At 36.4% G+C, this 23310-nt stretch overlaps 1 protein-coding gene across 11 annotated transcripts in view; it reads right to left on the bottom strand.

Annotated features, from left to right (window-relative positions):
• DMD (dystrophin) overlaps positions 1-23310 on the bottom strand; it is a 1181986-nt gene that overhangs the window by 550779 nt on the left and 607897 nt on the right. For all 11 annotated transcript variants that reach the window (XM_069032076.1, XM_069032238.1, XM_069031841.1 and 8 more), the window contains one exon: positions 2763-2913. In XM_069032076.1, coding sequence (XP_068888177.1) covers positions 2763-2913 — 151 coding nt within the window. The remainder of the gene's footprint in view (positions 1-2762; positions 2914-23310) is intronic.

Raw genomic sequence — 23310 nt, 5'->3', positions numbered from 1 at the left:
ATTACATGATGTGCTACCCATGAAACATCCTTTTTAATCTTGTGTCTCCTAATCATAAAATATGTCAATTAGAATTTCTTAAAAACTGAAATGTGGTATTTCTTCTCAGCACCACAAGTTCTGATCTCAGAAAGTCTAGTGAAAAATTCACAATAAGAATATCTAAGAGTTCATGACCTGAAGTGAAACTATTCTTAGATTTCATTCACATTATTTATAATGCATAAATGTTGTTTAATACCACACCATTATGCAGTAAAAAGGAACACGCCTTCCTTCCCCAAATACACCTGAAAGAATGTAATTACATTTTAACCTCTATTAAGACAATCATCTAATCATACTGTTGACTATTTCACTTTATATAAGCATTTGACTCTATGTATTTATTGAGTGTTAATGAACACATTAATCTACTTTTCCAAAGTAGTCCTACTTAGAAATAGTATTATGTATGAATTATACATCTGAAGATTTTGTAAATTTTTCTTTTTCTAAAACAGTTCCTTCTTGAGTACCAGACTATTCACTTGCTTGTGAAAGCATTTTCAAACAAATCCTGTTAATTCTGAATATGGTTCACTAAGCAGCATGATCTCATTAATAAAACAAGTTGCTACTCTAGTAAATCAGAATGCTCAGCTGTTTTAACTGTTTCCCTAATGGAAATTCTAATGATCTCTTCAGTCAGCCTCACAGAAGCCTAAAACTTTTGAAACAAGACCCAGCAAAATAAAGAAGCAATGAAGAGAATGGAAACAGTGCAACTTCAGACTTAGCATTCTGTCACAAATAAATGTCAAATAACACTGGATCTGCATTCTTGAGGTTCCTTGGAATATTTTTGCACCACTTGAATTTTCATTAGAAAGGTACTTTTGTCTGTTGTACTGAACTAAACAAAATTTTTGAGTGACAAATTTGTGAGTTCATGGGATTTCTAACACAAGGGAGAAGGGAAGAAAGAAAAAGCTTGATTTACTGCAAAAAGAAAAGAACACTCTGCAAACATATATTCAAAATGTTATCATATGTCCCATAAGAAAATAATAAATGGATAACAAATGAGAAGGAGGCTAGGTCAAAGGGAAATGTAAAACAGAAGCATTCTTTTGCACTGAAATATAAGTTTCTGCATAACAAGACATTATCTCAGGGTCTTTCAGCATGATGTTCAGATGTCTCAATGATGACAAAAAAATAATGTTTCTAATCTGCTGAGACTTTGATATGTGCTACACACCCAGTGCATTTGTAACATCTATAATACATCTTACCTTCGTCTGGGAACTTTCAAAAATCAACCTCTTCTCAGAGGGAAAATGCTGATTTACCAAGGGGTTGGAAAAAAAAGAGACAAACACTTTTTTTTTTTCATGGATTCATTTTTTTTTGTAAATGCTCATTTGAAGCTGCTCAAGGATCCAAGAATAGTGCCAAGAGAGGTGGTGGTGCACAGGAAAAACAAAGAAGAATGGGTAAGGCTTTGTGACACCTTTGTGTCTACTTAGAAATACGTCTTACTTTAGCAATATATATGTTTTTCAAATTGTGGGACAGAGAAAGGGAGTTGAGGTTTCAGAGACCAAACACATAAGCTCTGCTGCCTTTTACACATGCAGCAAAGAGCATTTTTAATTCCTTGATGAGAGTCTATTTTGTAAATCAGATCTCAAACACCTTTCTTCAGTATTCAAAGCATTGAAAGTAATGTGCAGAAAAAAGATTTACTTGCTATTTTAACTGCTTCAGCTTAGTGTGTTACTTAACAGTTGTATCTTGCACCACATGATTTTGTTAACTTTTCAGTTCAGCAGTTTTACAGTCAAAAAACAGCAGTGTAAATCTTTAAAAAGTTGATTTGAAATATTAGAATTCAAACAACATGATTTATTTTTTTAACTGTAGGCCAAGAAGTAGGTTGCACTCGAAAAACCCTCTAGCTTTAACGTTAGACAGACCTAACTTCTTTCAAGTTGAAATCAATAATTCAATCCAGCAATTCAAATGTAAAAGTGCCAATTACTTTAACAGCATCTTTTTCTTATGCACGAGTAAAAATTTATAACACGAATCCAGGGTTTGGTCAAGTTATTCAGCTGAAACTATCTACTTCCAAAACATCAGTTTAGAATTAATTCTTCATAGCCATTACCATTTGAATCACATAAGAGGGAAATGAAATAAACTACCAAGAAACTAGTGTTATTATTTTCCTTATGATGCTCAAAGAGCTTGCAAGATGAAAAGCATACAAATTGGAACTGGACACATAGCAACTCAGTGGCTATTCTGTCACACTGCATTTCACAAATAAAAGCATCCTCCAGATCCTTTGATTAGAACATGAAACAGGCAAAATAAGCAATACTTGCAAGACATAGTTCACAGAATATCTCCTGTACAGCTCAATGATTAATCACATTTCTTCCACAAGACTTTAAAATTAAGTCTGATACTTCTGCTGGTCATAAATATCAAATAGAAATTAATGAGCATTTTAAGTAAAGACCAAGAAATATGTAACTGAAAGTATTACAATATACCATGTCATCCCATATCTTATTTTGTTTAAAAATATATCTTACAACAAGCTAGCAAAAATTCTTAGTTAACCAGACAAACAGACATATCTGAACAAAATTGTCACTGTCTACTCAACAAATCCTCCTTAAATGAACTGCGAAACTATACAGATTACCCAGACCTGAAAATTTCTTAAACTCTGCAGAAAAACAGAAAATAGGCTAATCAAATCATACCTGGATAAATTGCTTTGTTTTCACAAGCCCCACGTCTCCAGCTTCTATCTGTGCTCTTGACAGCTTCTCTTCAGTTTCACTTAGCCAATGATTAAATCTCTTCATGTCAGAATGAAAAATCTGCCACTTTTCCAAAGATTTGTCAAACCGTCTGCAAGTATAAAAGGAGATGAAATAACAATCTATTGATACTTTATTTATTGACTAGAGAAAAAAAAATAAAGATAATAATGTTGGATGTCCCAGGTTAAAGTCGGTGTAATACTGATGGCATAATATATTAGCATTTTTAACAGTTATATCAAATGGCAATATGGCAGTACCACTGAAGTGAAATTATCCTTAAGAAAATGTAGCACAAAACAGAGTTTTATCAATTTTAAATTCCTTCTCAAGAAAATGCAATGGGCTTCAAGTGAATTTCCACTTGCATTGTGCAAAGGGACACTATTAAAACCTTTTTTCTATATGTTTCACTTTTGAGTATTTTATAGTTATGCAAAAAAAGAACAGAAAGTCCTGAAAAACAAGGATGATTGAAAAAAAAATTAGAATATTAGAAAAATAGGGGTTTGAGCAGTAAAAAAGGATGAGAAGTGTTACTACCATGTCTGCAAGTCTACAGTCCTCTACAAAAAGACCAGATAAGTATTTCTGGTACTTTGGGAAGATCTGACCTGTTTTTGCCTAGAGTGACCTATTGATCTTCTTCAACAGCTGTTTGACTTGGCCACTGCCAAATGCTAAAGGAATGAAATGAAGACAGAATTATAAGGGGGTTTTGCAGATAGCCTATGTCTTAAGAAATTCAGTTATCCTGTGTGTTAGATTGGTGTGGAAATGTAATCACTAATCAGAGATTAGCCAGAATGCTTTGTTAGAAGATCATCATTAAATGTGCTACTGTTGTTTAGTTTAATAATCCTCCTTTACAGGATTATAATAGATTTTAGGGTGTACTTAAAGGATAAAAACAAAGATGCTCAATTATTTCTCTAGGAGATAATCTGGTTCTGTATGGGCAAACTATATGATTATTTGAATGTTAAGGAGTTTAATTCACCAAACAAAATGACATTACTATCAGGGAATGCAGATAATATTTTCCATTTTACTGATGATTTTTCACTTTTTAGAAGAAAATATAAGCAGACTATTGACCTGATTAAATAGTGTAGTCTGTCATCTAACTTATTTATTAAAATGACTGTGATCATTTATCATGCTTATCATATTTTACTGTTCAAAATTAGTCAAACCGTAATTGATAGGCATATTATAACAGAGGTTTTTTATAACTAACTTACTCAGAATTACAAGGAAAAATAAATTTACTTTAAAAATTTCACCTAGAAAATAAAATTAAAATTCCATTTCTTTTGGTCCAGAATGATCTCTTATTTTGGACAGTACATTAAAATATTTTTCTTCTGTTTCTCACAAAGAAAAATTACTATTCTCAGCATGACAAAGCTTATCAGAAGCGTCAATGTAAAAAAATTCAGTAGGGGTTGATATTAGTATCATTGAATTTGCATTACAGAACTTGCAAACTGAATCTCCCATCACTCTACATTCGTCCTTTGCTCTGGGAAATAAGAGTTATAAGAAGAAGAAAAACAAAAGGTTGCAACAAGAAGATATGCATATTTAAAGTTTAAAAGTTTCAACACCAGTGCTTATTGCTCTTGTCTAAAAACACCTTGTTACACTCAGTATAAGCCAATAAAAACATCAGTAAAAAAAAAGAATTTATCAACAGGCAAAGCCACTAAAATCCAAGGCTATTGAAGTGATTAAATACTTAAATACTGTTACAATTATAAGAGAAAATGTAATTTTTTCTGCAGTGGCAGGTGGGGGTCCATTGGAACATTGTCAAGCAGCTTCCTGCTCTGGGAAGTTATGGGACACCTCTCCTGAGTATACCTGAGTGAAAGCTTCCCTTGCTGAATCTGTGTATTACATCTGCTTACACACAGGACTACTTCAAATAGATTTTAAAACCTTAAAAACAAAGAGGGTTTTGTTTGTTTGTTTGCTTGTTTTACCATGTGCAATCCTGTTAACAGGTGGTAAGTTCAAAACCCACAAAAGGAGAAGGCTAATTAACTACCAACGCTGAACAGCTAAATTGCTGAAGGCTTGGCACAGCAGAATGGAAAATAAATTCATAAGAGAGCAATACTCTGAGGACTATGAAAACTCAGAAAGCATATGTCTGCCTCAGGAATCCCCAAGTACACAATTTGGAGCATGGAAAAATTAAAGGCCTCATATACCCTTACCTAGGGATCCACCCTTTGCCATCAGAGATGTGTCATTGAGATAAAATACCCTAGTGTAGCCATTCATCTGTGTCTTCATCTGCTCAAACCCTTCCCCTCAGACAGGCATAAGCCAAAATAATGTGGATAGTAGGTGATTGTGTGAAATCTGGGCAGTACTTCCTTTCTGATGTGTCCTCCTCTCTGTTTTTCTTAGCACATGCTCAATAACAAGGTGCAAACAGACACCCCAAAGCCAAGCAGGAGGTTCTGGATGAGAATATATGACTTGTACACTCTAGAAAGCATGTAAGCATTGTACATGAGCTCTGACACAGTAAGTCAGCTTTATTCCTCTATCTCGAGTTTGTTTGGGTTGATGAGTGAAAAAACACTGTTACACTGGCCCAATTTTTTCATATATGTACTGACACTCCAACAGGGACCATGTTAAGCGGTGGCTTGTGGGAGCAATTGCATTTTATCATATTAGTACATAATGGATTTATTTTCCCTCTGGAGAGCAAGAAATAAAAAAAGTACCCAAAGACAACTGCTGAGGTAATACGTAGCACAATTTACATCGTCATAAAAATATTGGTGGCTTCCTTCCTTCCACTCTTCTGAACCCTTGGACCTGACTTGCTATAAGTAAAATTTAATATTCTTCGGTAGCATTGTGCATGATATTGGACATGGATTTACAAATGACAATTTGGATACACTGTCAGTGGAACTCTCTATAATGGGAATACACTTGATGTTCTGTGTCACAAGACTGGTGTTTTTAAGAAGCCATACAAAGGTGAAAGGAAATCAGGAAAGACACAAACATAAGATGGGGTACAAAAGGTTATTGGTTTGTTCTTGTAAACCAAATCTTAATTCTGCATCTATGTTTTGATTAATTCCTTGATATTTTGATAACGTTCCTTGATAAAATATGAAACCCACTTTTGTGATACATTCTGGTTTAGTAAAACTTCACAATCAATCGACCCACAGAAAAAGAACCCTATTATTTATACACTTTCCTAAAAGACATGGCTTATCTCATGGAAATTGTTATTGTAAGAAACATTCATTTTATTGCTCATATTGGAAAAACATTCCGTAAACCTCATTTCTATACTGTTGCTAAACTATACTGTAGGATTATGCTAATATTAACCCACAAATTATGCAGTTTTGTCAGCTTAATTCAGCACAATTAGCACCTTGTAAAAAATATACAAAACATCAAAGTAGTATAAATAATTATGTATTAAAATGTGAGAGCATTAACTTTAATACTTAAGGCCATTCTTACAGATAACAAAACAAGAAAACTTGGTTTTGTCAAGCAACTTCTACAATTAAATTGCTTAAAGAAACAGCTAACCCATTTTCAGAGGTTTTGATGTTTTCATTTGATTTCACAGAATTCATATGTGTTCTTAATTTATATTTAATTTCGATATCCTCTCTGCATTTGGACTCAAAGTGATTATCTCATTTTAGACACTGCTACATCTAGATCCTGATCTCAGGTTTTGCTGTGGATCCGTTCTGGGACAACACTTAGCTGTACATACTCTATTCACAGCTTTGCACCCTGTCTTTCACCCATAAACTACCAAATAAATATCAGAAATAAAAAATAAACTGCGACCAAAACAACCATAGCAATGCTATCCATCAATTCAAAATTTAATTTCTCTCTTCTTTGCAGAAAGTAGGCTCTGCAGAATTACATAAATTAAAAACACTCTACATTACAATTACATTAGAAATATTTTGATATCTTGAATTGTATTGATTGTATTATTCTTCTTGCCCTAGTTACTGATATCATATCATTCAGTGTCCATCTCTACATCAAAGAAAATTACAATTAAATTGGCTATGAAAAAGCAAGGTCATGTCAATCGTTGTTGGCTTTTAGGCATATACAAATCCAGTTTTATTATACATTAGAGAACAATAAACTTAATAACCATTTACAGTTAATAATTATACAGTAAATCCTTGGATTCTAATGCATGCTGTGCATCAATAGTTTAAATAGAAACACTCCACATAATTTATAAAACATACTTTTTTTTTCTACACTAAACACAACTATTTATTATGCATATGAACTTCAAAATTCCAATTCTTTATTTCCTACAAAGTTTTCCTTTATCAGAACAGAGATACCATGATGTATTTTAGAGAACTTTGCCTAGACACCTGGATTAAGTGTAGGTAACACCTTTGCCCTAGAGAAAATAAAGAAATGCTTGATTAAGTGTGACCTCAGCAAAAGAGTAGCATATTTTGCAACTCTCTTACACATTAAAAATATCCATGGAATTGTTAATAAAACCACAAATTTCATAACTTTCTAAAGTGTAACTAAAAAAAAGCGTGATAAGGAAATGCCAAATCAAGCATTATACATGGAACAAACAGTGGCTCAATTTTATGGAAATCCAAACGATTTCTGCCTGCATGTGAAGGGTACTGTACACGTTTCATCCTCACAGTGGGTGACAGTGTACACTGCACTTCCAGCCAGACTACTGCAGCGTGTTAGGAATACCCACCCTATGGTGGCAACCATCTGATAAAATTAAATATGAGTGAAAAATCGCATTGACTTCTGACTGCCAGGGTGATGTTCTCCTCCTTCCCCCACCCCAGGCCCTCTGACCTGCTTAAGGCCAGCTTTGATGTGGCACAGCAGCATGAACTGTCATCAGGCTTTAGTGAGAAATGACTGCAAGAAATCTCATCTGGGGTTTCTGCCCAGGGCTTCAGGGCCATTTTTAAACTCAGACCTTGACCTGGGCTACTCTGTAAGTCTGTCCACAGCACACCTTGCTCACTGCAGCCAGACCAGCTCTGCTCCCCACCTTCAGGTACAGTAGGAACTTTGGGAGAGGCCCCTGCTTGCAGCCCCTTACCCCAGCCTTGCTGTGCCTTGACACTCTCAAACATCTCTTCTGGAGTTCTCCAGAGCCAGAAGCCCCAAAAGACCTGTGTGCTGCTGTTTGCACAACACACTGAGCAAGCATTTCCACTGTCCTTCAGTGTCCCAGGTCCTGTGACAGGATGGTGGCTGGAAGGTGGGGCAGCCAGCACAGAGGATACATCCTACAAAGGGGTGTTAGACTGCCTGGACTGCCCAGCTACATCCACATCCCACCAACCAAGGGTCCATTAATTGCTGGAGCACACTGGATGGGCTGCTGGAGAGAACCTCTTCTACCTGGTTTTCATCTGAACTAAATCCAGAGCACTCTTTGGTGTGAGACAGAGCACAGCAAGCACCTGATCCCAACCCAAACGAAATACTCATGGACAGATTCTAAGTCAACACCAGTGAAATCTGGCAGGCAATTCTGGCTCCCAGGATCTGCTTCAGATTCAGTCTGGGACAAGGCTCAAGGATAGTTTCCACAGCCTGGACACAGAGACAGGTACAAGACCCTGAATTATAGACAGCTGGAAAATCATATCCAATTGGGGGAAACCAGTTCTCAGAAATTCCTCAAATTACCATCATAATTCATAAATAAAAAATTAATTTCAGTGTATTTGTGGCACAGAGCATAAGTATGTGTAATGCAAAGTGTATATTACAGGATGTCCCCTCAGTATTCCCCTGTAATTACTATGAAGTGCTTAAATCCTATGATTTCCAATGACAGAGTTCTTAGTTCAAACTGTAATAACATGTTTTATCCTCCAAAATTGCCCTGTTCAATTTTATGTTTCCACTGCCTGTCTTGAAATCCCCCTACAATGGTGGCTTTAGAGCAGGAAGAATAACAGAAAACTGATGATACCAGTTAATGCTGGCTGTTGAGTCCCTGAGCCTGAAAGATGTTATTTATCCTGTTTAAGGTGTGGTAGGTGTGTACAGAAATATATATACTGGAAAATTTGGCTTCCTCGTTTCACTGAAAATCATAGTAATAACAGAGCACTCAGCATTATCTTCTTAAAGTACTGATGCCTGTATTTGCACTAGGTATTTTTTATCTTTTACAGCTTTTCAGTCAGTTAAAAACCTTTTAAATAAGTGATTGCTGTTTGGGTTTGTTTTTTTTTTTTTTTTTTTTTTTTTTTTTTAAGTTTACAATAAAATTTCATTTAAAACCCCTTTTCCCTTTAATTTGGAAAATTCGTTTGAGATAAGAAACCTACGTCCAAGTCACAGTTACTAGATCTTATTGTAAGAGTAGCAGATAGTAAATAGTTCTGTTTCTCTGAAACTAATATGTTGATGACTTACAGACCTTATAGGAATGGAAAAGCAGAGAAAACTATATTGATAGAGGAGAGTGTGCATCATACTGCTGCCAAGGAGAAAATATTTTTAAGTCATAAAGAGCCTGTTTAGATAAAATATCTTACAGTGCCTTTTCTGTCTTTAACAAAAACATCTTAAATAATTCTGACATCTGTTAGTACAATAGAAAAACAAACAAAAATCTATACCATACTCAGAAAGTGCATTTTCCAGTATCATTAAAATTAATAAGTATTTTCACAGTAGTGGCATTTGAAAGCTTGCTTTTTACCTTTGACTTCTGTGAATAATGATTTACTGTAATGAAAAAAAGTATCTGCAATGCCCAGAATAAACAGGAAAAAGAAAATGCATTTTGTGGAAAAGAAGATGAATGGTAAAGGTTACCATAACAATGGCAACTACTACCACCTAAAATCTAAAAAAACCTAAGTGGCATGTTTATGAGGGATTATATATATATAAACATATATATACAAATATATATTCTCCATATTTACAGATACACTAATTATACACACTAATTTACAAAAAATAAATGTTCAGAGTATTAAACATATTAGTTTTGTGAATAACAAAAGACCTTCAACATTGTCAAGTAAAATTTATCAAGCTAGAAGTTCTTACTTCATGAATGAATAGCAAAAGACATTTTGGCTAATGCATATGATTGCAATATGGAGAATTTAAACAATGTACAGATTCCTACAAGGGCCAGTATCAGAAAGTTACCTCTAGTATGAGTAACATGGAGCAGAGAACAGGTTATATTCTACCACTTGATCCAACTCACTTAGGAAAGTTTCTAATGGCTGGATGGAATAGCTTCCAGAAAACAATTATGAGTCCTGCAGGTAATTCTCAGAAGCACAAACTGTGGCTGTTCCGTACAGGGGAGGTTTAGGTTGGAGCTTAGGAAACAGCTCTTCACCCAGAGGGTGTTTGGGCACTGGAACAGGCTCCCAGGGCAGTGGTCACAGCACCAGCCCGACAGAGCTCAAGGAGTGTTTGGACAACACTCAGGCACATGGTGTGACTCTAGGACTGCGCTGTGCAGGGCCACAAGTTGGACTCGATGATCCTTGTGAGTCCCTTCCAGCTTAGGATACTCTATGAGTCTGGGTCTAGTAAAGAATCCCAAACACATCCTCCTATCTGTTCATCACTGATCTCAAAGAATAAAATTTGTGTGAAGGTAGCTCAAGTTATGCAAGCAAGTTATTAATTCAAAGAAATTGTTGCAGAGGTGAGGCTAGAGGCCAGATTTGTACAATGTGACATGGTCAGCTACTGTTGCAAAGGCCTCCATAAATCTTTCTGGGGAGTGGAGAGTCTGCCTTGCACATCCTATTCTTCAGCAACCAGAAGGAAAAAAACAGAATATAATTAAAACTGACTCTAAGGTTATGCAGAGTAAGACTATAACAGGTAAGTTTAATGCAGTTTCTTTCTTTAGTTATCTCATACTTCAAACACCTTTTTTTGTTTTGTTTTGTTTTAGAACACAGAAGCTAAACAGAAATCTAGTCTTTGGGGATACAGCAATACAGCAAGAATCAATAGAAGCTGAACAGACATGGCCTGTTTATCAGAGAAAAGAAGCTCACATATTATGAAGCTCTGATCTTTCATATAGTCCATGTGTCAGTCCTACTGGGCAGTAAGAAATATTCACAGAATAAAAGATATGAAATGGAACTTAGAAATAAGGTTAATTTAAAACTCACATGTTCAGTTTGACAGTCTTTCTTCACTCTCAGTAAAGAAAGTAATTAGTAGAATATATGTGAATTTAGATTAGCAGTCTTTAATTCAGTCATAACAGTATTATGTTTGTTTACTCATTCATTAAAAGTTTACATTGAGATATTAGAGCTTTGTTTAATAATATAATTAACATGTTCAATTCTCCTCTGATTTGAGTACAGTAACTTTTACCTTCTTGCAGAACAATGTGCAGTTACAATCCTAAAGAACTATAGTTAGATTTCAGGAATACCAAATTATGAAGAGAAAAAGGTGATATTTCAAAGCAGTTACAATTAACTTTTAGTTATTAAGTGTCCCAGCTAGAGATATTTTTAGTTAATACCTGTTAATTGAACTGTCAGGTATATTAAAAGAGACTTGATTAAAATGTCCATACTTTGCCACTGCTACTGTGACCTAACTATTTAATAAGGCATATTTTACTTGTTTATAGATAAACTAACCAAAGAAAAGTGTTGCACAAAACTCTACAGAATATTCATGTTGCATATTTCACTAGGTAAATTTTTTGTAACTCATGTTTGATGTTTTAGAGAGACCCACTTTGGTATGAAAATTCACAACTATAAATCTTTTCAGTGTTATATCACAGAAGAGAGCTTTGGGTGCTTTATCAGCATCAAGAGTTGGGCAGCAGGATGGAGCTGCCCATCTTTTAAACATGCACACACAGTCATGTTAGTTGGCACATACTGACTTCATAGGTGTGTTTACAGCAATAAGTGTTAGGGTCTTTATCACCACATTATGTTATACAAAAACATTAATCAGGCACTATGACACATTAAGTCCAGGAAAATTTTTTGAGTTATGTACATTTGGCCTAGTTCTTTCTGCAACTGCAGCCTCTGGAGTCTGTAGCTTTCCCTGTGTCATAAAAAAAGCCTGAGAACACTTTCTAGGAAAATTGTCCAGGATTCACAATGAGAATTTTAAATGTTATGTAAAACAGGCTTGTGTTGAATTTAATGTAGATCTTTTAATTTGCCCATAAAATCAGGGAGTTTGGAATTTGGAAATAAATCTTCCAAGCAGGTTTTCACTTTTCCTCAAAGCAAAATAAATAGCTATAGTTTGGACTGTGGCATCATTTACTGTTTCATTAAATTTACAGAAAAGCAAATTGAAGCAGGAAAGAATCTTGAAGAAGGCTGTGAGCAACACATAAGAGAAGAAGGGGCAGGGCAAGGCTTGTATTGGAATAATATTAATTAATTTTTTTCAATACTGATCCTCTTTGTTAGAACGAAGTATGTCTTCTATGACTATTAATATTAAGCACAAAAAACAACTCAGTTTTCACAAGAAAAAAATGAGGTGATCTTAAGAGCAATAAGGAACGACTAAGAAGTGCAGATTTACAACAGGGACTGAAAGGGATTTGATTCCCCACCCTTATTAATCATAGTTCCCACCTTACTTTGTGGCTGGCATCTCAGGGATTTCTAGCCTAGCAACACATTTTTTCTCCAACTCTTCAGATCTGCTTGCCAGATATATAAGTTAGAGAGAAATGGCAGTTTAGGCAGGCACCAAAAAGAAATGACAGTGTCTCCCTGAAAGACAAACCTGACACTCCAATCCCAGTCATAGCCCATGACCCACCATGGCTGCAAAAGATCATTACTATTTCTAACACTGCTTGGACAAATAACCAATAATTTCAAAGTATCATTACATTTTGCTTAGAGTTTGCAGAACTGCAGTTCCAAGGTACAAACTTACTTATAAGTAGAAAAAAGCCCTGACTCAGATTTTCACAAAAAGATTTTGAGATTCCCAGTGCTTTGTCTCCAGCACTAAAGAAAGTCTTGAAAATCCCTCCTTGCTTGCCAGAGTAACAAGCTAACTGCAATGGATGCTTCTGCAATTGGTTCTCCACAGATACTTTATCCCCTTCCTCCTGTAACAAGGAAACACAAAGCAGTGGTCCCTGGAGGATAAAGTAATGACAGAAAAGAAGCTCTTTAATCTTAAGCAACTTCCCCTTTCTGAAAGGGGGAAGGCTGTATAGTTCCATTTACAAGATGACAGCCAGCTTGATTTTTCGAAAAAGAAAATCCCTAGAGTAGTTTAAAAAAGGCTCTCAGTCCTCTGCCAGCTCCTGGGGATCAATACAGAATTCTCATTCAACTAATTTCTCCCAAATCACTGAGGGGAAAGACATGCTAAGTTGTTTAACTAGGGAAGAACAGTTGTTTTCGATTAAGCTGTGGTATGGTATTTTTTTTAGTTCTCTGGGCCCTGATTATGTCTTTTTCAGTCCCAGGTGAATCTGGTGACTGTCACAGGAACATTCCAGCACCAGCAAAGGACCATACTGATCCTAATGGGGCTTCTGCAGTACAGAATGGACTGAAATTATTATGAAAGTGGTGCTTTACTGTAGAAGAAAGAAATAGCTGACTAAGCACATCGTGCTCTGTAAACACAGATAAAAATACTGCACCCACACCAAGATCTTCCTTATATTTCTTAGAGAAATCTTACTTTCATTGTTCCTTTAACAACACAAGGTCAAATAAGTAGATTGAGATTATTTTAAAAAATGTGTTTAAAATTCAAAATTTATGACTCTACATACTTAAAAAATAGCCAGGCAGGTATTCAGCTTGCTTAAAATTAGTGCAGAAGAAAACACTCTGCTCATTTGGAGACATATGCACACAAAAGAAAGGGAAGGAGATGAAAGGTAGAAGGAATCCTACTCCTTTCTGTACTAGCAAAAAGAAAAAAGCCTCGTAAAACAAGCTGTTGAAGAATAAAACAATCTTTCTTACTTTTGGACATTACCCCTAGGGAAAAGCTTTGACACAGCAGCAAAGTCTACTTACCTATGCTTTGCTTCCCTTACATAGCAAACATCTCAAGGTTCCACTTCAGGGGTTTTTACTAGATGGAATTACATCCTTGTATTACAAGGTTCTGTAATTAATTTATTCTACTTACTATAAATATGTCTCAGTAGAAAACCAGATGACAGAAGGAATTGCACATTAGTAGAAATCACATACAACACTATTTGTATTACTTATAATATCAAGAGCATTAAAATGAGAATCCCTTAAAATTATATTTAATCCTAATTGTTAGATTCTTCATTGTCAGAAGTAAAATCTTCTTAACATCTTCTATGTAACTTCAAATACTTTTTTTCTAATAGCAATTTAATTCAACAGCCACCTCCATAGAACAGTTAAACTGTGTAAATATATACTTGTCTGTATATAAAGGCTTTATTTCAATTTTTCACTCTTTGCCTGGTATACACTGATGACTTCAGTGCATAATTTACATTTCAAAAGGCACTTCAAATACAAAAACGCTGACTAGGAAAAATGTTCAAATTCAAGGATTATCACATCACTGTAGCCAAGATTTCTTGTGCTTTCTACTAATAAGTGGAAAAAATGGTGATGCAGTAAAAGCTCAGGACTAAAATTCAGACTTTCTACTCTGAATCTGTGCGTCACTGGGGTAGAAATCTACCTTTCTCTACTCAAGCAGTACTAACATCAAGCCTAACTGCAAAAGATTTGTACAGATGGAGTGCAAGATTAAACCTGTTAAGCATTGTCAAGGCTGCCCTGGGTTGGGTATATACTTTCCAGGGTGTACATACACTGCACAGCCTTACACCTCTTCTTGCACAAAAAATAGCCCATCTACAGCAGTAGCTCCACCATTCACCAGGAAGTAAGCTGGACCAGAGGTTTGTAACTGGGTAACAGAAGAAGATTTGGAAAAGTTGTTTAGGTTGGATATCAGGAAAAGGTTTTTCATCCGGGGGGTGGCTGACCACTGGAACAGAATCCCCAGAGAAAGTGGTCGCAGCACCAAGACTGACAGAGTTCAAGAAGCATTTGGACAATGCTCTAGTGATTCTTGGTGCGTCCAGCACAGGATCAGGAGTTGGATTTGATACTCTATGATTCAACTACTGTCATCATAAACTCCACTGAGCATGTAGTCCACAGGAAAATATGGTGTTATTTAACCCCACTGCTGTAAGTCCATAAACTCAAATGGATGTCACTATCAAATTATGGCACTAACAATTTCACAAATAAGAAACAAGTGGTCAATTGATTTCTGTTGTGAGGGATGAAGAGCTCCTGAGTGCCAAGTGTAAGCTGAGACAGGCCACTCTGCTCCATATCTTGGCTGCTGATTTCAGGAGTCTGAAAACTGTCACTACATCCTCATTGTCATCTACTTTTTTGGGGAATATGAAGTTGCACTTTGTCCCTCTCTCCTTTAGCAAATGTAGGGCTAGGTTGAGCAGTCATTAACCTGGAGGTGAGGTTTAGCTCACTAGATGATTTGCTGAATTTGTACAGAAAGTCCTTTACAAACACTGCTGACAACAGCAGAAAGAATACTTCTGGGCAGTTTTAGAAATACCAAATGTGTAAAATAACTATGCATTCATGATGGTGGTGCATTATTTACTAATTCTTTTTATCTAGGACCAAGGCAGTGTATAATAAAGTTATCCCCATTAGCTATTGCTATGCCTTCACTATAAACAGGTAAGGAATCTGGAGCATCCTAGCTTGGCACCCTTTGAAACTGATAAGCAAACAACCTGCTGTCATTTAGCCTAACTGGTGAGAAACCCTTATTGCATCCCAGGACTTACATAGGTGATAATAATGAAAGTATTAAAAAAAAAAATATGAAAATGGAGGAAAAGAAGGAGCTTAGCTGTCTGGGTATCTTGTGAAAGACAGTATTGTTGTTTTGAAGTGACAAATAGAGAGGGAAAATTTTAGAGAGCTAAAACTATGGGTTTTTTAAACTTCTGCTCTGTAATCCACTGTTTAGTGAGAAGACAATTCAGTTAAGGTAGAGAATAATCAGTCCATGCACTTTAATCAAAGTTGGAAGTTTATACAATATAAAAATCTTATAATGGTAAGTCCTAGAAAGCTACAAGTTGTTCAGAGATCTTTTTATTTTCTCTTCACTATGGCCTTCTCCTACTCTATTCATGGACTTATCATATTCAAGACTGCAGAAGCCTACACAGTTTAGAATTCAACTGTGTGGCAATCTTCACTAAAAACATGCACTTCTTCTGTCTCTATCAGAATTTTGGAGACTGAAGCAGCTGCACATAGCACACTCCCAGAGTTCCCATTTAGGCCAGGATAAAGGGCAAGCTGAATCAAGAATTCCATTCTCAGCTTCATTCTCACCTATTTTCCTTCTAAGTACATGGAGAGCTCAAAGGCAGTTCCCTGAGGTGTCTCTAAATAACTATAAATGCTGATTCATCATTTCTGCTCAGTCTTACATGTTCTGCAATGCTCAGATCATGGCAAGCATGTTCTATATGACTGTTTCAACATTTCTAGCAGCTACTCTCAATGCTATCTATTCTACCTTTCTATTATATGATGTCACCCCCTACCCTGCTTTAGAGGAATATTAATACTTTAGAGGATACTTTGGAGGATCATGACTAAACTATTGCATTAACAGCCACAGTTACTGAAACAACCTGAATTGGTGAAGAGAAAGGGTATGGCAATTTTGATAAGTTTTTCTTTCACCAGGCAAGGTGCTACATCTTGCCTGCACTGAATGCCATGGACTTAATTTCAAAAACTAAGCATTTGTAACTTCTGCTACTATTGACTATAGTATTAGATGACAACTCTGAAAAAGAGATTTAATAAAAACAACAGATCCAGGTGGGAATTGACTTGGAGTCTCAAAGCTGACTGCTAAGTCTCCTTCTATAAATGTTTTCATATGTGATTGTATATTTGTATACTATTGCTCCATGGACCATAAGCTGAAACAAAATCTTGTTGCAAAATGATTTCTATCTCTTTCAAGAGTCAGTTCTAGAGCTCTTTTCTTCTTTTTCCTTTCCTGTAGTGGTGAAGTTCCACTGAAAGCAGTGGAGCTGCTTATGACTTAGAGTGCCATAAGACAGTCAGCATTAGGAGGCAGAAGGCAGGTGGTTACAGAACCAGCATTAGGAGGCAGAAGGCAGGTGGTTACAGAACCCTTCTACTTGCCATTGAACTACAGAACCCTTTCTCTTTGTCTGATATGGATAATTGCTCTCTCATTTTTACAAGGGAACAGAGTACACAGGTATTGTTTACAAATGTAACCACATTTTGAGAACTGATTGGAGAAATGATGCCAAAGCCACAATCATGAACAGCTCAGTGTTTGCTAGGATCACTGTGTTTCATGGGTACTTCCTGTGCAGACACCTTGGAAATAAGCTCTTTCCTGCTACAATATGTGGAAGATGATGGTGCTTTATAGGATGCAGAAAGACTTGGGGAACTGACCAAATGATTGTGCATCCAAATTGGAGAAAAGAAATGCACTTGAACTGGCACTGCTGTTGTGCCAGAGGATTTAAAGATAGTGAAGAGAATTGTTGGTCTGTTTAGTGCACTGCAGGGACAAAGACACTCATGGTTATTAGAGGAATTTGTTTCTGGGCTTGCAGTCTCCCACAGTGTCTACTAAAGACTATCAGTTCAGAAAGGCAGCAACATTTTCTCCTTTTCCTTTACTTGCAAACTACAGTGCTTGTCATTAATCACACTGACAATATGAAAATGCAGCATTATTCTGCTAAGTATTTCTGTGTTTTCTGATTTTTCACTGATCTACCACGTCAAATGCTATAGGCACAGACAAGGTACGCAGTTGTAGTGAAAAAAAGAAAGAAGAAAAATGCTTCAAGCAATCCTAATGAAAATATTTGAGCCTGGGGTATCTGTACTGGACCTTTATGTTTTTTAACTTCATTTTCTTGATGATATATTGACTTGATTTGACTAGCATAATGGCTCTTAAAATTAGTATTCATTGCAAGATGCTAGCCAGACTTACATCTGTTTAGGAAAACCATGACTATTTTTTCCATGATATAAAAGGCTTGATGGTAAATTCTTAATCCCACCATTTCTACACTGAAATCAGAGGGGATAACAGAAATAAGTCAGTAAGTATGGAAGACCCTTAAAAAGTCCAGAGAAAAAAATTCATGGAACAGTAGGTGTCTGTACCACATTTTTGTGTTACATGAAGGCCTGTGAACCTGAGTGGAAAAGAACAACTCAGTGATTCCCCAGATTTATGTTTCATCTGGGTTTCCAGCTAGTCAGAGGGCATTTTGTATCCTGAAAGAAAGAAAAAACTATGCTGGAAGGATGGAAAAAGGACTTTTCCTGTTAGCCAGTCCTGCACAGCACTGGGAACACAGCAAAGCCACTGGGCAGCCCCAGCCCCATGGGGTGCAGTGCTCAGGGGAGAGCAAGGAAGGTAAAAAAGGAGAAAAAACAGGAAACCCCCCCCGCCACACACACACACACAAAAAAGCAAATAATTTCCAAATGCTTTGTTATTTCTAACATCTGCTACAGCTTCTCACTTCAGCCCCTCTGTATGATCATAAAGGTGGCACTTGAAGGAAGTGGTGCTTTTGTGAGTACAGGGTTAGGATAGAGTTTAAGGTTCACTTTTTGGCAAATCAGAATATTTGTATCCAACCTTTAAAAAGCATCTGAGTATCACAGCTCTTCCTGTCTTATTTATGAACTGACAGTAATATACTTTTTTAGGATGTTTTGAGTTGATTTAGCCAGATTTGTGAGGAAAAGTAAATAAGAGGCTTATAGGACTAGATATGGAATTAGGAACTATTTAATACATAAGACAGCTCCTATAAGTGCTTATGGTTTCTTTGCATGTTATCATTAACCATAGGACATCTGAGTAGAAGTGTCTTATGCACAGCCAGAAAACACTTCTGAAGGTTTTGTCAGAGAGTAGTCAGGAGAGAATCTCATGGATCATGGAAAAGCAATGTGTGGCCCTACAATACCCCACTTCAAACTTTAATTGCAGAATAACTACCAGTTATGAAGATATACTATGCATAAACTTACAAAAGGGAAGAGTCTGTCTTTGAAAAACCAAAATATTCAACAACTGTCTTGACTTTTAGAAAATTCTGCTATGTAGTAAAACCTGCAAATTAATTTGACTGATTATTTCTTAGTTCTACACAGAAAGCAATCACAATTACTGCATTTTATATGCTATACTAATATAGTCAGTCTATATTAAACACTGAAGAATGTTAATAGATATTTCTGCAAAAGATTAATAATTAATTAAACATTTTTTTCAGACTACATCCCTAAACTATTCATCTCCTGAGTCAATGAGTTCAGACTCTTTGCTGCTTTAGAACACAATGATGATTCTGGAAGTTGAGATTTACTATTTTTGTCAGCATCCTATTTTCAGACATCCTTTTTAAAAATCAAGGTGACAATTTTATCATATTGAAAACATTAAAAGAACCTAGATTTTGGCATACAGTCCTGAGATAATGGATGAAATCTGAGACAGCTACTGAATAAATACTAAATATGTGAATCCTAGTAATTGGAATTCTTTAAAACACACTTGTTCCTAACAGCTATCGAAACTGAGCTCACATTGTTGGTTTTTTTCTTCTTTTTTTCTGAGAATGAAACAGAGGCATTTATTTCCACCATGGGGGATACGTGCTACAAATTATTGGTTTTATGGATATTTAAAAAATATTTAGAATAATCTCAGCTACATTTTCCTTATACTTTGCTTTTCTTTGACTATGCTAACAGACAAAGCATACAACTATTGATAGCCTATTTTTTTCTTCAGTGCATTCTCTCATTTTGTTTGTATAAAATTCAGTTTCACATTACCATGTCACTTCTTAGTCCATATGATTTCTATCTCAAAAGATGTAAGACTAGCATGAGATACACAGTGATGAATTCATAGGATCTGACACCTCTCATGCGTGTATCTCTGGGCATGTAGGAGTATCCCACTCAAAATAATATCATCAGAACACAAGGCAAGAAATCAGTTCAAGTTATGATTACTGCAGAAGAGAAAATGGAACAGGGAAAATGAAAACTCCCCCCCTCGTGGCAACGAAGTAGCACAAGCCTTCCTTAGGTACCTTTCTTAGGTATTAAACATCTGTGTCAAAAGTTCTGATCTGAACTAAAGGAATAATGTGTCTGATACATCAGTTAATGGCATCCTCTTGCCCAGGAAGATGAGTGCTCTAAAGCCATATACCTCGAGACAAAGCTGGCAAAACCACTTAGAAAGCTAAGCTTTATGGCACCCAAGAGCTATGCATGTAGGTGTTTTAACCTAAACCCACTAAACTTCCAGTTCTGCAGAATAAAGTGCTGCATCTGTCAATAAAATCTGGACCACAATCCTTAAGAAGATTAAGTTTCTCTACCCTTGCTTTCTCAAAATGGTTCCAAATACAACGGCAATGTCTCTCAATCTGAGAGCAAAATGAGAATGGAGCGACTAAAAGCACTTTCATACATGCATGCAACTACACACACAAACGTACAGAGGATTCAACCTACAGTAATACACATTATTCTTAGGAAGGCAAATTTATGGCCAGGAAAAACAGTTCTGCAGCCAGACATAGCACTTTACAATAATAGCTAATAAAAACTGTAGAAGGAAGCTCTTTGTTTAATAGTGATAAACGAAAATCAAACAGTACCACTTTTAGAATTTTATTAACTAGAAATGACAATAAAGAGTTTGAATGTTTGAAAAAAACACTGTGAGTAAAATGATGAAGGATAAGACTTAGAAGGCATTTCTGAAAATCTGCATAGTTAGAAATGATATTCACAGGTTATTTTGGGATATTTTGGGTTGTTGAGAAGCAGGTGCTTGCTTTTCTGAAACTTTTTAAATCTTTAAAAGTTCACAAAATCCTAGTCCTTTGCCAGATAAGATGGACAGACACCTCAGGACCACAGAACAATAACCTCTGATTATTGATGTATTCCAGAGGTCTGTATCAAGCAGGTTCTAGAGAGAGACTGCAGGAAATCTTACTGATGAATGCATGAGACTTCAGAAGTCTTAAAAGGAGGATACTTATATCAGAAGGTCCTGATTTCTTTGCAGAGTTTTCCACCAGATGCAGTACCTCCTACCATTCAAATAAGCATTACGGATTTTCTTGATGAGTATGACATCAGAGTTCTATAAGAATAAAACTGCATAAAGTCTGAAAAATATAATGAACCTATAAAGAAAGGAGAAGGACCAGCAGGACCCCCCTGCCCTTTGTGCTTATAGGTATGATTAAAGAAGGTGAAATCCTAGAATTAGATCAGGACAAGTCCAGGATTATGTCACAGAACTCAACCTCTACAAGTCTTTCCCACGAGCCAGGCTGCACCTCAGGACACTGAGACAGCAAAGGCTTTACAGCACAGGATTCCATTGGCTTTCTGGGCTGCAAGTGCATGATGTCTGCTCATATCTAATTTTTCATCTACCAACATCCCTGACTCCTCCACAGGTTTGTTCTAAAGTCCTCATCACCCATCAGGGTAAAATCAGTGGTGGAAGAGTCAATATGCTTATTCGTAGATCTGCCATTCAGAGGGAGCTAGCGGGGGCTGAGCCAACAGAAACCCCATGAAATTCATCAAGAAATGCAAATCCAGCACCTGTGAAGGAGGTACCCCTCTAGAATATAGTTTGGAAACTGATTGGCTGGGAAGTGGCTCTGCAAAATAGGATTTGGGGTCCTGTGGGCAGCAAGTGGGACATAAGCCAGCAGTGTGCCTTGTTAGCCAAAATAACCAAGTATACCCTGGGCTGCATTGGTAGCAGCACAGCCAGCAGACTGAGAGAAAATACTATCTTTCCTCACTCAGGTCTCATTGGGCCACATCTAGAACACTGTGTCCAATTTTGGACTGGTCAAAACAGGACCTTAACAAACTGGAGTGAATTCAGCAGGATGACACCACAGTGTCATGGGGCTGGGGCACTATGAGATTCTGTGAGGAGGTCATTGAAGAGGTTCAGTTGGGCTCTTCCCAGGGGTGCACAGTGTGAGGATGAAAGACAACATGCACAAAAGGAAATGAGAGGTTTAGACTAGATACAAAGAAAAAAAACTGCACCATGAGGACAGTCAAGCTGTGGAACTGGTTCCTAAGAGGTTGGACAGTCTCAGTTGATGAAGGTCTTTAAGACCTGTCTGGCTAAAATAACCTGGTCTACTGGTGTTGACCACATTTTGTGCAGAATGTTAGACTGGGAGAATTCCTGAGGGTCCTTCCAACCTGGATTATTCTGTGATTCTATGACACTAATTAAGGAAATGAAAACTCTCTAAGTCACCAAAGCTAGATCTCACACTGAACTCTGACCAGTCGCTCAGGACAAAGGGAAAATAAAGGAACAAGGTGTAGTCACACAGAGGTAAGTTGCTAAAAGGGATTCTAGTGATTTTTTTATGACTAGCAGGCTAAGCAAATAAAACCTAAGGAAATGAAACTTCAGTGATTATATTGTCCATCACTCATTTCCAGGAATAAATTATCTAGCCTTTTAGACAATTTCAGCCAAATCTGAGAGGGAAGCCTCAGAGGTAATTGTGCTGTTATAGGATTTTGAAAAATTGGTTGCCGAAGAGAAGAAAGAACATTTTGCTTGTTTTAATACTCCGAAAAAAGAGAAGTAGAGCGTCCCTGAGTTCTGTTTTGATTGGCAACTGTAGTCCAGCCATCCAGCTAATGCAAAATATAGGTATGGTCTGCATTCTATGGGAATTATATGTGAATTTTTTACTTTATTGTTTTTCAATCTTGGCACCCCTCCTCTTTTTAATCTTCTTGCTATCATACAAGACTTGTGGACTGAAATAATAAATCAGATCATCTGACTAGAATTGAGGCTACACAATCTTACAGTGTTATCCTTATGTTGCCCTAATAGATAGAGAATTGCCTCAAGGTCATAATGGAATTATTACTAAACTCAATTTTCCTGAGTGATATCAGACTTAATGATATAGGAGAGCAGCAAAATAATTGTCACTCATTTTATTTTAGTGTAACTGTTGAAAGAACATTTTCAACCTCTTGAATTAATCCCTCTTTTAGTGGAAAAGCAACTAGACACTTAAAATAATCACCAGTCAGATGAAATATCTAGAAATGAAAGTCTAATCTAGAAGGAAACTACATATTCCAGGAAGAGACAAAGAATATCACATCAGAAAGAACTACTTGCAATGGATCAATGGCATAGTCTCCTGCAGAAGCCCAGAGGATAAGGGGTTAATGTGAGTGTCTCAAACACTGACAGCCAGATGGCCATGAAGCCAACCAAGGGTTGTTGGTGA

This window comes from Aphelocoma coerulescens, chromosome 1, assembly GCF_041296385.1.
Source record: "Aphelocoma coerulescens isolate FSJ_1873_10779 chromosome 1, UR_Acoe_1.0, whole genome shotgun sequence".
NCBI lineage: Eukaryota > Metazoa > Chordata > Aves > Passeriformes > Corvidae > Aphelocoma > Aphelocoma coerulescens.
Note: the sequence above shows the minus strand (reverse complement) of the source record. Positions and strands in the feature narration are given on the sequence as shown.